This window comes from Nerophis lumbriciformis, linkage group LG24, assembly GCF_033978685.3.
Source record: "Nerophis lumbriciformis linkage group LG24, RoL_Nlum_v2.1, whole genome shotgun sequence".
Taxonomy (NCBI): domain Eukaryota; kingdom Metazoa; phylum Chordata; class Actinopteri; order Syngnathiformes; family Syngnathidae; genus Nerophis; species Nerophis lumbriciformis.
This window is the reverse complement of record NC_084571.2, coordinates 2072086-2086649: the sequence shown is the minus strand read 5'-3', so window position 1 is coordinate 2086649 and position 14564 is coordinate 2072086. Positions and strand designations below refer to the sequence as shown.

At 38.7% G+C, this 14564-nt stretch overlaps 1 protein-coding gene across 1 annotated transcript in view; it reads left to right on the top strand.

The window, feature by feature from the left end:
• The first annotated feature begins 479 nt into the window (after window positions 1-479).
• Window positions 480-14564, top strand: part of slc4a1a (solute carrier family 4 member 1a (Diego blood group)) — a 41206-nt gene continuing 27121 nt past the window's right edge. The window contains exons 1-6 of the mRNA XM_061981315.1: window positions 480-560; window positions 5337-5476; window positions 9230-9389; window positions 9607-9817; window positions 11260-11330; window positions 11479-11534. Coding sequence (XP_061837299.1) covers window positions 11304-11330; window positions 11479-11534 — 83 coding nt within the window. The 5' untranslated portion in view covers window positions 480-560; window positions 5337-5476; window positions 9230-9389; window positions 9607-9817; window positions 11260-11303. The remainder of the gene's footprint in view (window positions 561-5336; window positions 5477-9229; window positions 9390-9606; window positions 9818-11259; window positions 11331-11478; window positions 11535-14564) is intronic.

Sequence of the window (14564 nt, the reverse complement as noted above, 5' to 3'; positions counted from 1 at the left end):
CCAAAATACATGTATGTATACAGTGTGCTATTATTTATTTATTTTTTATTCGAAAAAAATAAAGTTATTTAAAGGCTGAACTTTTTCTCCCCACAATTCCCTACAAAGTCGAAGGAATATGTTTTGATCAAAGACAAATAACAAGAATTTGTACAAAATCTGAGGGAACTAATTTATTTTACTCTAAATTTAAAAGGAAATGACCGATGCAGACTTTCACACAAACTGTTTTGCATCGAATGGAATCCACTCAAATAATTACAAAAATGAGCAGATGAAGCTGCAAAAGTGATATAATTGTGTGTGTGTTTTATTATAATTAATAATATAAGCTGATACATAGATTAATTATAATTGACTTCAAAGGACTGTTTGATTGTTGGAGGGCGGGGCTTCATTCAAGATGGCCGCCAAGCAGGAAAAAGCTGGTGAAATTAGAATGTATGCTTCTTACTGCGTGTTTGTGTTTGTGTTTGTGTTAGTGTTCGTGTGTTATTGTGTTTGTGTTTGTGTGTCCAAGGAGAAAAGTGAAAGCTTGAAGAGATTTAGCAGCAAAGCAGGTAACAATGACCAAAGATGTTCCTCCAAACAATAACCATTGAGCCTCATTGTCAGTCTTTAACATGAATATTTCGACTTATTTAATGTTATTTATTCCTGTATGTCAAACATTCCTTGTTTTAAGTGTCTTCCATCTTTCTCACTTTGCTAAATTACATCTTAAATGTGTGATGTTTACTCTTTTTGTTTTGTTTTCCTCCCCTACTATATCATGTGTCACAGATTATATGTTCCCCACTTCCTGTGTCCTTATATGGACATAGTCATGCGCAATGGTGTCGAACTGAAGTGCGCCACACTGGCAGCTGTTTATTTTTTATTTTTTGGTGTTCTCTCATTTAGCTACTTGATAGGGTTAAAATATTAGAAACAACTATAATTTGAAAGATTTAATTTGTCTTCCTTTTTAATATCCATCCATCCATCCATCTTCTTCCGCTTATCCGAGGTCGGGTCGCGGGGGCAGCAGCCTAAGCAGGGAAGCCCAGACTTCCCTCTCCCCAGCCACTTCGTCCAGCTCCTCCCGGGGGATCCCGAGGCGTTCCCAGGCCAGCCGGGAGACATAGTCTTCCCAACGTGTCCTGGGTCTTCCCCGTGGCCTCCTACCGGTCGGACATGCCCTAAACACCTCCTTAGGGAGGCGCTCAGGTGGCATCCTGACCAGATGACCGAACCACCTCATCTGGCTCCTCTCGATGCGGAGGAGCAGCGGCTTTACTTTGAGCTCCCCCCGGATGACAGAGCTTCTCACCCTATCTCTAAGGGAGAGCCCCGCCACCCGGCGGAGGAAACTCATTTCGGCCGCTTGTACCCGTGATCTTGTCCTTTCGGTCATAACCCAAAGCTCATGACCATAGGTGAGGATGGGAACGTAGATCGACCGGTAAATTGAGAGCTTTGCCTTCCGGCTCAGCTCCTTCTTCACCACAACGGATCGATACAGCGTCCGCATTACTGAAGACGCCGCACCGATCCGCCTGTCGATCTCACGATCCACTCTTCCCCCACTCGTGAACAAGACTCCGAGGTACTTGAACTCCTCCACTTGGGGCAAGATCTCCTCCCCAACCCGGAGATGGCACTCCACCCTTTTCCGGGCGAGAACCATGGACTCGGACTTGAAGGTGCTGATTCTCATCCCAGTCGCTTCACACTCAGCTGCGAACCGATCCAGTGAGAGCTGAAGATCCTGGCCAGATGAAGCGATCAGGACCAAATCATCTGCAAAAAGCAGAGACCTAATCCTGCAGCCACCAAACCGGATCCCCTCAACGCCTTGACTGCGCCTAGAAATTCTGTCCATAAAAGTTATGAACAGAATCGGTGACAAAGGGCAGCTTTGGCGGAGTTCAACCCTCACCGGAAACGTGTCCGACTTACTGCCGGCAATGCGAACCAAGCTCTGACACTGATCATACAGGGAGCGGACCGCCACAATCAGACAGTCCGAAACCCCATACTCTCTGAGCACTCCCCACAGGACTTCCCGAGGGACACGGTCGAATGCCTTCTCCAAGTCCAAGTCCCTTTTTAATATATTTTAAGTTTATTCTAGCCAGACATGGTTTAGACAAGGGGTGTCCAAAGTGCGGCCCGGGGGCTATTTGCATTTTTTTTTACTTTCCGCGGCACATTCTAAAAATATGATTAAAAAAAAAAAAAAAGACTAAAAAGTGGAATAAAAGCGTAAACTGGTGAAATGTAATGATAACTAGTTTTTTTTTTTTTTAAAGCTGTCATTGCTCAAAAATAATAATGAATCAAATTCAAATTTGTTTCGAATTATTGACATATTTATTGTTCCAATTACTTCACATTAAATATTCAGTTTTAAAACTATTTGGGGGGAAAATATTGCATATTTTGTGTTTTAGCCGTATAAAAATAGTTTTCTTGGACAAAAAAGGCATTAAACAAACTAAAAATCCAATCCACTATATTTATATAGCACATTTTAAAAAACAATAAAAGGAGTTAAAACAGACATTTAAAAGCAGGATAAAACTAAGCAGAGTAAATCTTATAAAACATTTAACTATAAAGAGAATTAATACATAAAAGAAAAGAAAATAGACTAAAATCACACAACTCTCATGCTGGTTTAAAAGCCAAGAAGTAAAATTATGTTTTAAAACTCATTGAAGGGAGAGCGGTCCAAATTGCAAGAGATATATTGTTTCAAAGTTTTGGAGCCACAGCAGAAAACCATCCCCTCTGGATTTTAACCAGGTTTTTGGGACGACAAGAAGAAATGCATCAGCTGACCTCAGAGACCTTGTGGGGGTGTAGATTTTGAAAAGGTCTGACATATATTGTGGCGCTAACCCTGTAAGATATTTAAAAACAAACAATATCTTAAAATGAATTCTAAAATGAACTGGGAGGGGATGCTAAATATGTAATATGTGCTCGTGTTTTTTAGTGTCAGTTAAAAGGCGAGCTGCAGCATTTTGGACTAACTGTCCTGGTTCATTCCAACATAGAGTGAGTTGCAGTCCAAATGGGATGAAATAATAGCCTGGATTACACACTTAAAGTCGTTAAAAGATAAAACGTATTACATTTTTGCTAAAAGTCTTAGATGATAAAAACTGGATCGAACAACAGAGTTATTTTCCTGTTCCAATTTAAAATCATTGTCCAACTTAAAACCAAGATTTGTGACCGTGGGTTTCAAATAAGGCATCAGGGGAACCATGTCACTGTGGTGAGCATGCTGGTTTACTTTAGTTAAATGACATTATTTCTGTCTTGTTCTCATTTAAATTTAGGAAGTTTACCAACCATGGTTATAGGTCCTCAAGACAATTTAAAAGTGATTTTAAAAGTGTCACTTTTCTTTTTTAGAGGGACATAAATTTACGTAACATCAGCATAAAGATGATACGATATATATTTTTTAAATGTGTTGCATTTGCAGGATGTACCCTGAAAACAGGATTGGTCCTAGGATTGAGCCTTGAGGGACACCACAGGACAGCCGAATCATCAATTTGGATCTTAAAAGTTCTGTATGTCAGATATGGCCTGAACCATTTCAAGCGTGTGCCCCTTAAACCCACACATTGTTCCAAGCCACTAATGAGAGTTGTGCGGAATGCAGCAGTTGGATCTAAAATAATTGAAATGGCAGAATCACCAGAGTCAGTGGAAATTAAAAGGTTCTTAAAAACCCTTCAAAGTGTAGATTCGGTGCTGTGAAACCTGTCACAAAAACTGCTTGTGTCCTTCTATCGCTGCTCAATAGAAAGTGTGCTGACATACATGTGTGTATGGTATGCCAGCTGCACGGCGGCAGAGAGAAATGCACTTCAGAGGGTCATAAAACTGCCATGAAGATCACTGGCTGCTCTCTCCCCTCCCTAGATGAACTGTACAGTGCCAGATGCCTCAAAAAGGCCCAAAACATCATAAGGGACCTATCTCCCCCCGGACATAAACTTTTTGAACTGCTGCCCTCGGGCAGGAGATACTGGACAATAAAATGCCAGACAAACAGATTTAAGAACACTTTTTACCCGAGAGCAATGGTGTCGCTGAACACAAGACAAGAATGACTGTGCATGTGAGCTGTGTGCTTGGTATTTTATGTATTTGTATCTATTTATCTATGTTTTTTATGTGTTATTATGAATTTGCACTAAATTAGTTTTGCTTACAATTTCGTTGTACAATGTACAATGACAATAAAGATATATTCTATTTTATTCTATTCTTTTAATTTTAAAACCGGACTGAAAAACATCAAGAATAGCGTGCAAATCAAGATAAAACTGTAAAAAAAAAAAAATCATAATCGACAAATAGATCTGAAGTCGATCTGGAGACTTACATGTTGAAAGTTTAAAAAAAAAAAATTGACTTCGTTCTAACACTTTTATGAGTGGGGCCCTTTTGGATCCCCAAGAATTTTAGTGGGATATTTTTTTTTTTTCAATCTGTCATACCCCAAAAAATAATAATGAATCAAAACCAATGTAGGGACGGCGTGGCGCAGTGGAAGAGTGGCCGTGCGCAACCCGAGGGTCCTTGGTTCAATCCCCACCTAGTACCAACCTCGTCATGTCCGTTGTGTCCTGAGCAAGACACTTCACCCTTGCTCCTGATGGCTGCTGGTTAGCGCCTTGCATGGCAGCTCCCGCCATCAGTGTGTGAATGTGTGTGTGAATGGGTAAATGTGGAAGTAGTGTCAAAGCGCTTTGAGTACCTTGAAGGTAGAAAAGCGCTATACAAGTACAACCCATTTATTTATTTATCATTTAATGTTGTTATTAATTATTGACTTATTTAAGTTTACATCATATATTCCATTTGGAAATTTTTGTTGAAGAAAAATAATACATATTTAGTGTTTTTGCCATAAAAACTGGGTTTTCTTTGACAAAAAGGGCATAAAATGTTTTTTATTTTTTACTTAATATCAATAAATACACCCTGTGTTGATCTCAAAATTTAAGCATGGGGAGAAAAAAAAAATGATACATGACTTATTTTTTAAATTTTATAACTGATACCCTTCCGGGTCTTAGGGACTAAACTTGAGAGGAGCCATTAAGGTTCAATAAATGTATATATTGTATTGTTTTTGAAAAAGAAAAATATCAAAATGGCCCCTGCATGCTTTATATTTTCAGTGTGTTGCCCTCTGTGGGAAAACGTTTCACCTCAAAAAGTTACTTCTCTAAGAAACAAATCCCCAATACACTTCAAGAGCATATTTTGCTTCAAGCCACGAGCACAATATTCAATATTAAATTGACTTCTTGTATTGGCAGGTGTGCCTAATGAAGTGTCCAGTGATGTTAACGTCAGGCCATTGCAGCGTGGACGTCAGCGCTCCCATGACACGCACACAATGTCCACGCTGCTCTTCAAGCCACATGAGACACCAAACGCCGTGACCGCCTCATGTACAGTAAGTACAGTCAGGAAGAGGTAGTTCGACTGATTTGTATGTGTGACTGATGCATCTTCCAAAGTGGTCAGCTGCAGATGAAGTGAGGAAAATGTTTGCATGTGGTTGTGTGCCGCAAACAATCACTCATTTTGTATGTATTTATTGGACATTTAGTTTTTAGTGAACAATACAACTGAGAGGTTTGTATTTCCTCTTTCCTGGTCACATGGTTGCATGGTCACTTGTTGCTAGGCAGATTTGGGCTCTTGACATCCCAACAAAACAAATAAAGTGCTGCAGTATATTCTCGTTTATCGCTGTTAACTGGTACCAGGTCTGAAAGTAGGAAATATTAATAATAAATCAAATATTTTCATCGCATAAAAACTTGTTTATTATTTTGTTAATATGCTTTTCAACTTTGTGGGAACCCTCGAAACATGAAATAACACTTCTATAGTCACCTTGATACTGCTTTAATCCAATATAGTAAGGCTGCCTGAGGCCAAGCCAATCACTCTGATTGGTTTGCTGTCAACTGGCGGTGGTTTCCAACCCGATACTGGTATGTGATATCGGCACGATAAGTTGTGGAAGTCGCTTCCTATCAGCTCCACTGTAGACATGGCACAAGAGCCAAGCGTGCAGGTTTAACAAAGTTTTAATGTTTTTAACAAGATTTTTCAAAGTCTTTTTCGGCTTGTCGTGACGTTGCCGTCACTCCCAATCCTCTCTCTCGCTCTGCTCCCGACCGCTTACTGTTAACGACAACAGATGATTAGATTAACACGTACCACCTGTGAAATCTAATCACCTGCCAGCTGGGGCGGTATAGCTCGGTTGGTAGAGCAGCCGTGCCTGCAACTTGAGGGTTCCAGGTTCGATTCCCGCTTTCGCCACCCTAGTCACTGCCGTTGTGTCCTTGGGCAAGACACTTTACCCACCTGCTCCCAGTGCCACCCACACTGGTTTAAATGTAACTTAGATATTAGGTTTCACTATGTAAAGCGCTTTGAGTCAGCTAGAGAAAAGCGCTATATAAATATAATTCACTTCACTTCACTTCAGCTGTGTCTCGCCGTCAGCACGTGCCCCGCCCCTGCCCGCTGGTGCTCGTCCTCAGCACCATGGACAGCGGCGGTGACTTTTCCTCCTACAGGCAGCGCTGACTGCACCTGCCCCCACACAAGTGTTGAATTATATCATCTTGCATGTAAAATGTTTGATATCATGTCTGATACAAGCAGTCCTGCAGAGTGTTTACTTGGCCAGCCAGTGAACATCTAAAGGTCCTCCTATGAGCACACAATTTCTTCTATTTTAGTCAAGTATATCTGATAGTATATATCTGTATCATGAATCAATTTAAGTGGACCCCGACTTAAACAAGTTGACAAACTTATTGGGGTGTTACCATTTAGTGGTCAATTGTACGGAATATGTACTTCACTGTGCAACCTACTAATAATAGTCTCAATCAATCAACCAAAAGTCATTTACAAAAGGTAAACATTGTGTGCTATAGGCCACTTGGAGCTAGCAGCTACACGACAGCTAAGCACACAATATCACACAAGCGAGACATACGTAATAATAATTGAACAATATTGCCGTCTTAAACCGCGCATTTGTCAATATAAACAAGTATCAAATAATTATAGTTGTGTATTACTTAAGCATACAAAGTATTCGAGGCAGAAGAAGAAAGTATCCAGTAACAAACGTGTCTGCATCATTCAATTCACTGCATCGTAATCTTAACTTCTTGAATCATTGTGACCACTGCGTGATGACAAAATAATTACCACTCCACTTCAACTTGAAGACAGCATAAGTCCATTCCAGACAGGTTAGTGTTTTTCAGAACTCCCTTTGTTCTCTGTTTGACTAATTTTCCCTTTTATTAAACCTTTTCCAACATTCCACACTACAAAATAATATGTATGTATGATTCCTGCTGATATCGTAGCCGATATATCAGGACACCCCTTTTCAATACTACTGTAGTATTGATATTTTTAGCTTATTTAACATTTTTTATGCTTGAAAATGCTTAACTTAGGCCAAAAATATGTAAAATGTACTCAAAACATCCTTGTATAGAGTGAAGCCACAAACTACTTACTTTCTTTTTAGATTAATAACGAATAAAGAAAAGAAAAGAAATTTTCATTAAAATAATTGTTTTTTTCTTTCTTTTTTTATTAAGCTAAATTGGGACAGAGTCCTCCTCCGCAATCAATCAATCAATCAATCAAAAAAGCCCCACAGCGCAGAGAAAGTTCCGGGAGGGTTGGCAGGAACAGAAAGTCAAAACTGGCACTGTAAATTAATTTATTCATAAATTACTACATGTTATGACACAAGTGTATTCATTAAAATATCATTGCAGTCCAATGAAAACAATACTTTCAACAATTTATAAGGTTTTTTTCAGTGTTTACTGTATTCAGGTAAAACTAAAAAAAAATAGATTATCGTGAATAGATTTGTTTATTTCAACAATTAGATTTCCAAGGTGAAACTAATAAATGACATAGGCTCATAACATGCAACTCAATATATTTTAAGCCTTCTTTTGATATCATTTTGACCATTATGGTTTACAGCTTATAAAAAAACCTCAAATAGAACATTCTGAAAATGTTAGGTTTTCAAAAACTGTAAGCCATGGTGATGGTCAATATTATAATAAACAAAGGCTTGACATTTCTCACTTGGTATGTAATGAGTTTACATCACATTTTAGTTTCACATTTGACGTTCAATTTCTGACATGAATGAACTTTTAACACCTTATTCAAATTTTTGGAGTTTCACATGCAGAAGCAAAAAAAACTCTCAGAATTTGGAGTTGTATTTGATCGCAATAGTACACAATTGATTTTCACCCCAGTGCTTTTGTAAAATTGCCCAAAAAATGTTTGTGAACAACAGACACAGAGAATTGTTGTAAATATGTTATATTGATGTGTTAATAATAAGAATAATCTAATAGGGAGGTGACCGAAGTTGGCTGGTTGGCGTCAGTTTATTTCGAACGTGCATAAAATTACAGTATAATACATGACATATTTCCAGTTGATTTATTACAGCATGTCCGAAAAGGAGTAGGAAGAAGCAGTTTATTTAATCCCACCCCTTTTCAAATCATAGCAGTTTTATCCCATTTGTTTGTTCTCTATTTGTAACACAACAGTGAATAAAAAAATGAGTACATGAATAAATTCATGTACAATGAGTAGATAAATAATTGTTAAATACATAAATAAACAATAATTATATGTTATGAACAATTGACCTATTTAAGGCTCCAATTACTTCACATCAAATGCAATATTTGTTCCTCTCAAAAACATTTGGGGAACAAATATTGCATATTCTGTGTTTTTACAATAAAAACATGGTTTTCTTTAACAAGAAAGGCCTGAAACATGAAAAAATCAATAAAATAAAACTATTATCGACAGAAGGATCTGAAATTGATCTTGAGAAGTGTTGAAATAAATAAATAAATTTAAAAAAATATATATGTATATATGACATATTTTCAACATTTGTATGACTGAGACCCTTCCGCATTCTCATATTTTAGGGTTAAGGTTAAAAAAACAAAACAAAAAATATATATGTATATGTATGTTGTTGCAGGCCACATTCTTAGCTACTCATTCAGGAATGGCTGACATGTGCCTGCCATAAGCCCACCTCAAAATAAAAACGATCATCATTAAAGCCTTTTTGGGCTTATTTCTGTTCTTTTGCATGCAGCTGAGATAGGCTCCAGCACCCCCGCGACCCCGAAAGGGACAAGCGGTAGAAAATGGATGGATGGATGTTTTGCAGCTGCATCTTCCTTGTGACCTGGTGGCTCGTTTGGACCTTGACACCCTGGACGGACTCACTGAGAGATCACGTCATGAGCACCAAAGTAAGTCGAGGGAATCCCTAAGATGACGTTTTTATCAGATGATTGCCCCTTTTTTTATCCCCTTCCCCCTCCATGTGTGCCCCCCCCAGCCTGGCATGTCATTCAGGACACTAGTGGTCGGCCATGTTTGTCGAGGGCGTGACCCCGGCCTACCAGGGCTGGGATATCCCCACGTCAAGGTGTCTATGAATGATATGCCTGTTTTGCTCTCACGCAGGCCTTATCTACACCCCCCCGACGTGGTTGCCTGGCAACCAGGCGGGTCGCGGGGTACGGCGCTCTCTGGAGTTGACGTAGTTTTCACGATGGGTGTTCCCGCGCCCTGGGATCGGGTCTCGTCACCGTTTGCTGGCTTTTGGCTCACTTTCTTCAGCGGGCTCGTCCACGCCGACAACTCCAGGTGACCAGGTGGGAGTACCTGCGTGCAGGTAAGGGGTGTGGCCTCGTCTGGGGGCCAAGGCGCTTTTTAAGACGCTGCGGGACAGGACGGATACTTAAAGGCACCACCGCTCTCGAGCTGCATTACGCAGAACTTTTTGGATCTTCACTTAATTGTAGCAAAATGACTTAACTACGCTAAAAGTGTCAATCCTAACTTTTAAAGACTGTAACAGGGGTGTCCAAAGTGCGGCCCGGGGGGCCATTTGCGGCCCACAGCTGTTTTTTTTAACGGCCATGGCGGCACATTCTAAAAATAAATTTAATAAATATTTAATTCATGTGAGAAAGTGAAACAAAAAAGCAAACGGGGAACAAGTTACAATGTTAACCTTTATAACTCATGCTAGCTGTTTTTTTCTTTTAAACTGTCATTGCTCCAAAAATAATAATTTATCAAAACAATGTTGTTATGAATTATTGACCTATTCAAGGGTCCAATTACTTCACATATTCCACTTTGAAATGTTCTTTTTTGTATTTGCCATATAATACACAAAGTTTCCTTTGACAAAGAAGGGCATAAAACCAACAAAACATAAAAAAATAATAAAAACTTATAATCGACGGATAGATCTGAAGTTGATTTCGAGACTTAAGTGATGAAAGTACAAAAAAATACAAATGTATGACTTTTTTTAAACACTTTTATGAGCGAGGCCCTTTTGGATCCCTAAATATGTATGTTTTAAAACTGTCATTGCTCCAAAATAATACTAAATTAAAATCAATGGCGTTGACCTATTATAGGCTCCAATTACTTCACATCAAATCTTCCACTTCGGAAAATATTGCATTTGTTGTGTGTTTGCCATTTGTGTCATTGACAAAAAGGGCATAAATTAAACAAAATAAATAACAAATACTTTAAATGTGTGTAAGAAAAGTTGATCTAAATATTTAAGTGTTGGATAATAATAAACAATAATAATGTATGACTTCTTTATTAAATTTTTATGACTGAGACCTTTCCAAACTTGAGGGGGAGGGGGGGGGGGTCGATTTTTTGTATTGGTTTTGAAAATAAAAAAAATGCCCCCGCATGCTTTAATTTTTCAGTGTGGAAAAAGTTTGGACACTCCTGGTATGATCATTTGTTGCTATTGCTACCAAACCTGCCACCTTTGTGTTCGTCTACTCACTAAACGTCTGTGGTGACATCATTTTGAACGGATGCTAATTCCCAGCTATTACCGTGAGGATATTGTGCTAAGGATGCTAATGTTGTTTTAGCTCATAAGTATTAGCCTGCACTCTGTGGAGGACCGAGAAGAAGAGGGTGTAACCCAAAAGATAGAACGTTCACATTTCACATTTTTAACGGCTGATTGATTATCTGTGTCTAACATGGCGTGTTTTAGTTTTAGTCCTGTCTTTTAATGCTGTTTCAAGCTGATATGAATTCCAAAAAATATCCCTCTTCCTTCCCAAGGGAATGTGCAAAAGTCGCTGAGAGTGTCAACTCGGAACGCACCCATGGAAAACACATTTAGTTTCCACGAGGTCAGTGTGTGACATTTGATGTGGGAAAACAAAAAATAAGCCTGACAAATGTCACGCTTCTATGTACTCTGATGAGGATAGAGCAAATATGTCGTAAAATCCATCAGGATGCGATTTCCTGCGTGAAATCCTTTCTCCTCTCCGGCAGGCCTCGGACTCGTCATATGAAGACAACGATGCAGCCCTCCCCTCGCCACTGACAATGTGAGTCTTTAGGCGTTTTTGGATACACGCCACAGTGTCGAGGCCATATCTCGATTAATCGGCAAAGTTAAGTTCACCAAGAAATAACATTTGAGGACATTTGTAACCACTTAGTCTGAAAAGAGAACAATACCACACCTTTTGAAAAAGGCCAACATCACCTCGTTTAATGAGTGTCCTTATGTGGACAACATTTAAACAAATAGTCCTATGTGTGGTTTTTAAAGTGAGTGGTTTGGTCGGCAAGCGATATCACCTTGTGGGGGAAAAATGATATCACAGTTGTGGCTGAAGTATGGGAGTGTTTTCTGCCATCTTGTGGCCAAACAAACACTTGTTTTAAATATAAACATTGCCCTCTAGTGGCCATACTGAAAATTACTTAAAACTTCCCAATCAACATCCTCTAAAATAGGGCTTCTCAACTGGCAAAGTACATTTACCACAATCAATTTTCATTTAAAACACCTTAATTGGCATATTTCTTAACAAAAATACACTCAATTTCATTAGAAATTGTCAAAAAGTCTAACTTAAATGCTAACAGATAGCGTTAAGTAACAAAATATATTGTATTTTGGCTGTGTATCTGCAAAAGGAGGAAACGCACTAGCGTGTGAAATTACAAAATATTTGATTCTGAGGCATATACCTGCAAAATTAGCTCAAAAGCTAGCACGTTAATTATTATGCATGAGTGCCGTTCACATTTAAACCAATCCAGTACCTGGGAATTAATACAGGTACTCAACAGTACCCACTTTCGGTACTTTTGTGTGTGATAATAAATAATAATTGATTTTGATAATGAAATCAATTTTTTTATTACTACATTTAAAAATAAGCTGATTATAATAACTGCTTTCCAGTTGTTATATCTTGTTTTGTTATCATCACATTATCATTTACAAGTATGACATTAAATCGTAATTACATTTGCAAGTCCAAGACTTTAGATGGCAGTAGTGTAGAGTTTATGGTGTTTTGATCAGTTTAGGCCTTGCTGTCTGTTGCGCCCTAAAACGTGTTTATTCTGTAAGTAATGTGCTTATTACACAACTGCTGATTGATTTGTAACGTGCATGTGAGTTGTTGTTTTCATTAACACATTTGGAGGTGTCGAACGTAAACTCACTAATGCTAATCATGTCAACAGCAAAGCCAATGCAAATTAGTTACATTTAGTTTTTCATTTTCATTTCATTGGTCAACAAAATAAACAAAAACAATTTCACATTCATACATTGACAGTTTTGTAAACCGAAAGGGTTTAGGCTGATCACATATTTGGCCTAACCCTATTAACAAAATCAAATTTAATATGTAGTAAAGCCGCAAGACATCAGGCTCTGATCTTGAGCTTTGTAGACATGTGGAAACTGTTAACATTTCCTTTACACAACATCTTACAAATACACCTTGTACACAACAAATAACTATAGAAATATATACACATTAAATACATATACCAATAACTATGTTAAATCCATGTACAAACCCTGTTTCCATATGAGTTGGGAAAGTGTGTTAGATGTAAATATAAACTGAATACAATGATTTGCAAATCATTTTCAACCCATATTCAATTGAATATGCTACAAAGACAACATATTTGATGTTCAAACTGATAAACATTTTTTTTTTTGCAAATAATCATTAACTTTAGAATTTGATGCCAGCAACACGTGACAAAGAAGTTGGAAAAGGGGGCAATAAATACTGATAAAGTTGAGGAATGCTCATCAAACACTTATTAGGAACATCTCACAGGTGTGCAGGCTAATTGGGTATAAAAACAGCTTCCCAAAAAATGCTCAGTCTTTCACAAGAAAGGATGGGGCGAGGTACACCCCTTTGTCCACAACTGCATGAGCAAATAGTCAAACAGTTTAAGAACAACGTTTCTCAAAGTGCAATTGCAAGAAATTTAGGGATTTCAACATCTACGGTCCATAATATCATCAAAAAGTTCAGAGAATCTGGAGAAATCACTCCACGTAAGCGGCATGGCCGGAAACCAACATTGAATGACCGTGACCTTCGATCCCTCAGACGGCACTGTATCAAAAACCGACATCAATCTCTAAAGGATATCACCACATGGGCTCAGGAACACTTCAGAAAACCACTGTCACTAAATACAGTTGGTCGCTACATCTGTAAGTGTAAGTTCAAGCTCTACTATGCAAATCGAAAGCCATATATCAACAACATCCAGAAACGCCACCGGCTTCTCTGGGCCCGAGATCATCTAAGATGGACTCATGCAAAGTGGAAAAGTGTTCAGTGGTCTGAGGAGTCCACATTTTAAATAGTTTTTGGAAATATTCGACATCGTGTCATGCGGACCAAAGGGGAAGCGAACCATCCAGACTGTTGTCGACGCAAAGTTAAAAAGCCGGCATCTGTGATGGTATGGGGGTGCATTAGTGCCCAAGGCATGGGTAACTTACACATCTGTGAAGGCACCATTAATGCTGAAAGGTACATACAGGTTTTGGAACAACATATGCTGCCATCCAAGCGCCGTCTTTTTCATGGACGCCCCTGCTTATTTCAGCAAGACAATGCCAAGCCACATTCAGCACATGTTACACCAGCGTGGCTTCGTAAAAAAAGAGTACAGGTACTTTCCTGGCCCGCCTGCAGTCCAGACCTGTCTCCCATCGAAAATGTGTGGCGCATTATGAAGCGTAAAATACGACAGCGGAGACCCCAGACTGTTGAACGACTGAAGCTCTACATAAAACAAGAATGGGAAAGAATTCCACTTTCAAAGCTTCAACAATTAGTTTCCTCAGTTCCCAATCGTTTATTGAGTGTTGTTAAAAGAAAAGCTGATGTAACACAGTGGTGAACATGCCCTTTCCCAACTACTTTGGCACGTGTTGCAGCCATGAAATTCTAAGTTAATTATTATTTGCAAAAAAAAAATAAAAGTTTATGAGTTTGAACATCAAATATCTTGTCTTTGTAGTGCATTCAATGGAATATGGGTTGAAAAGGATTTGCAAATCCAACACAATTTCC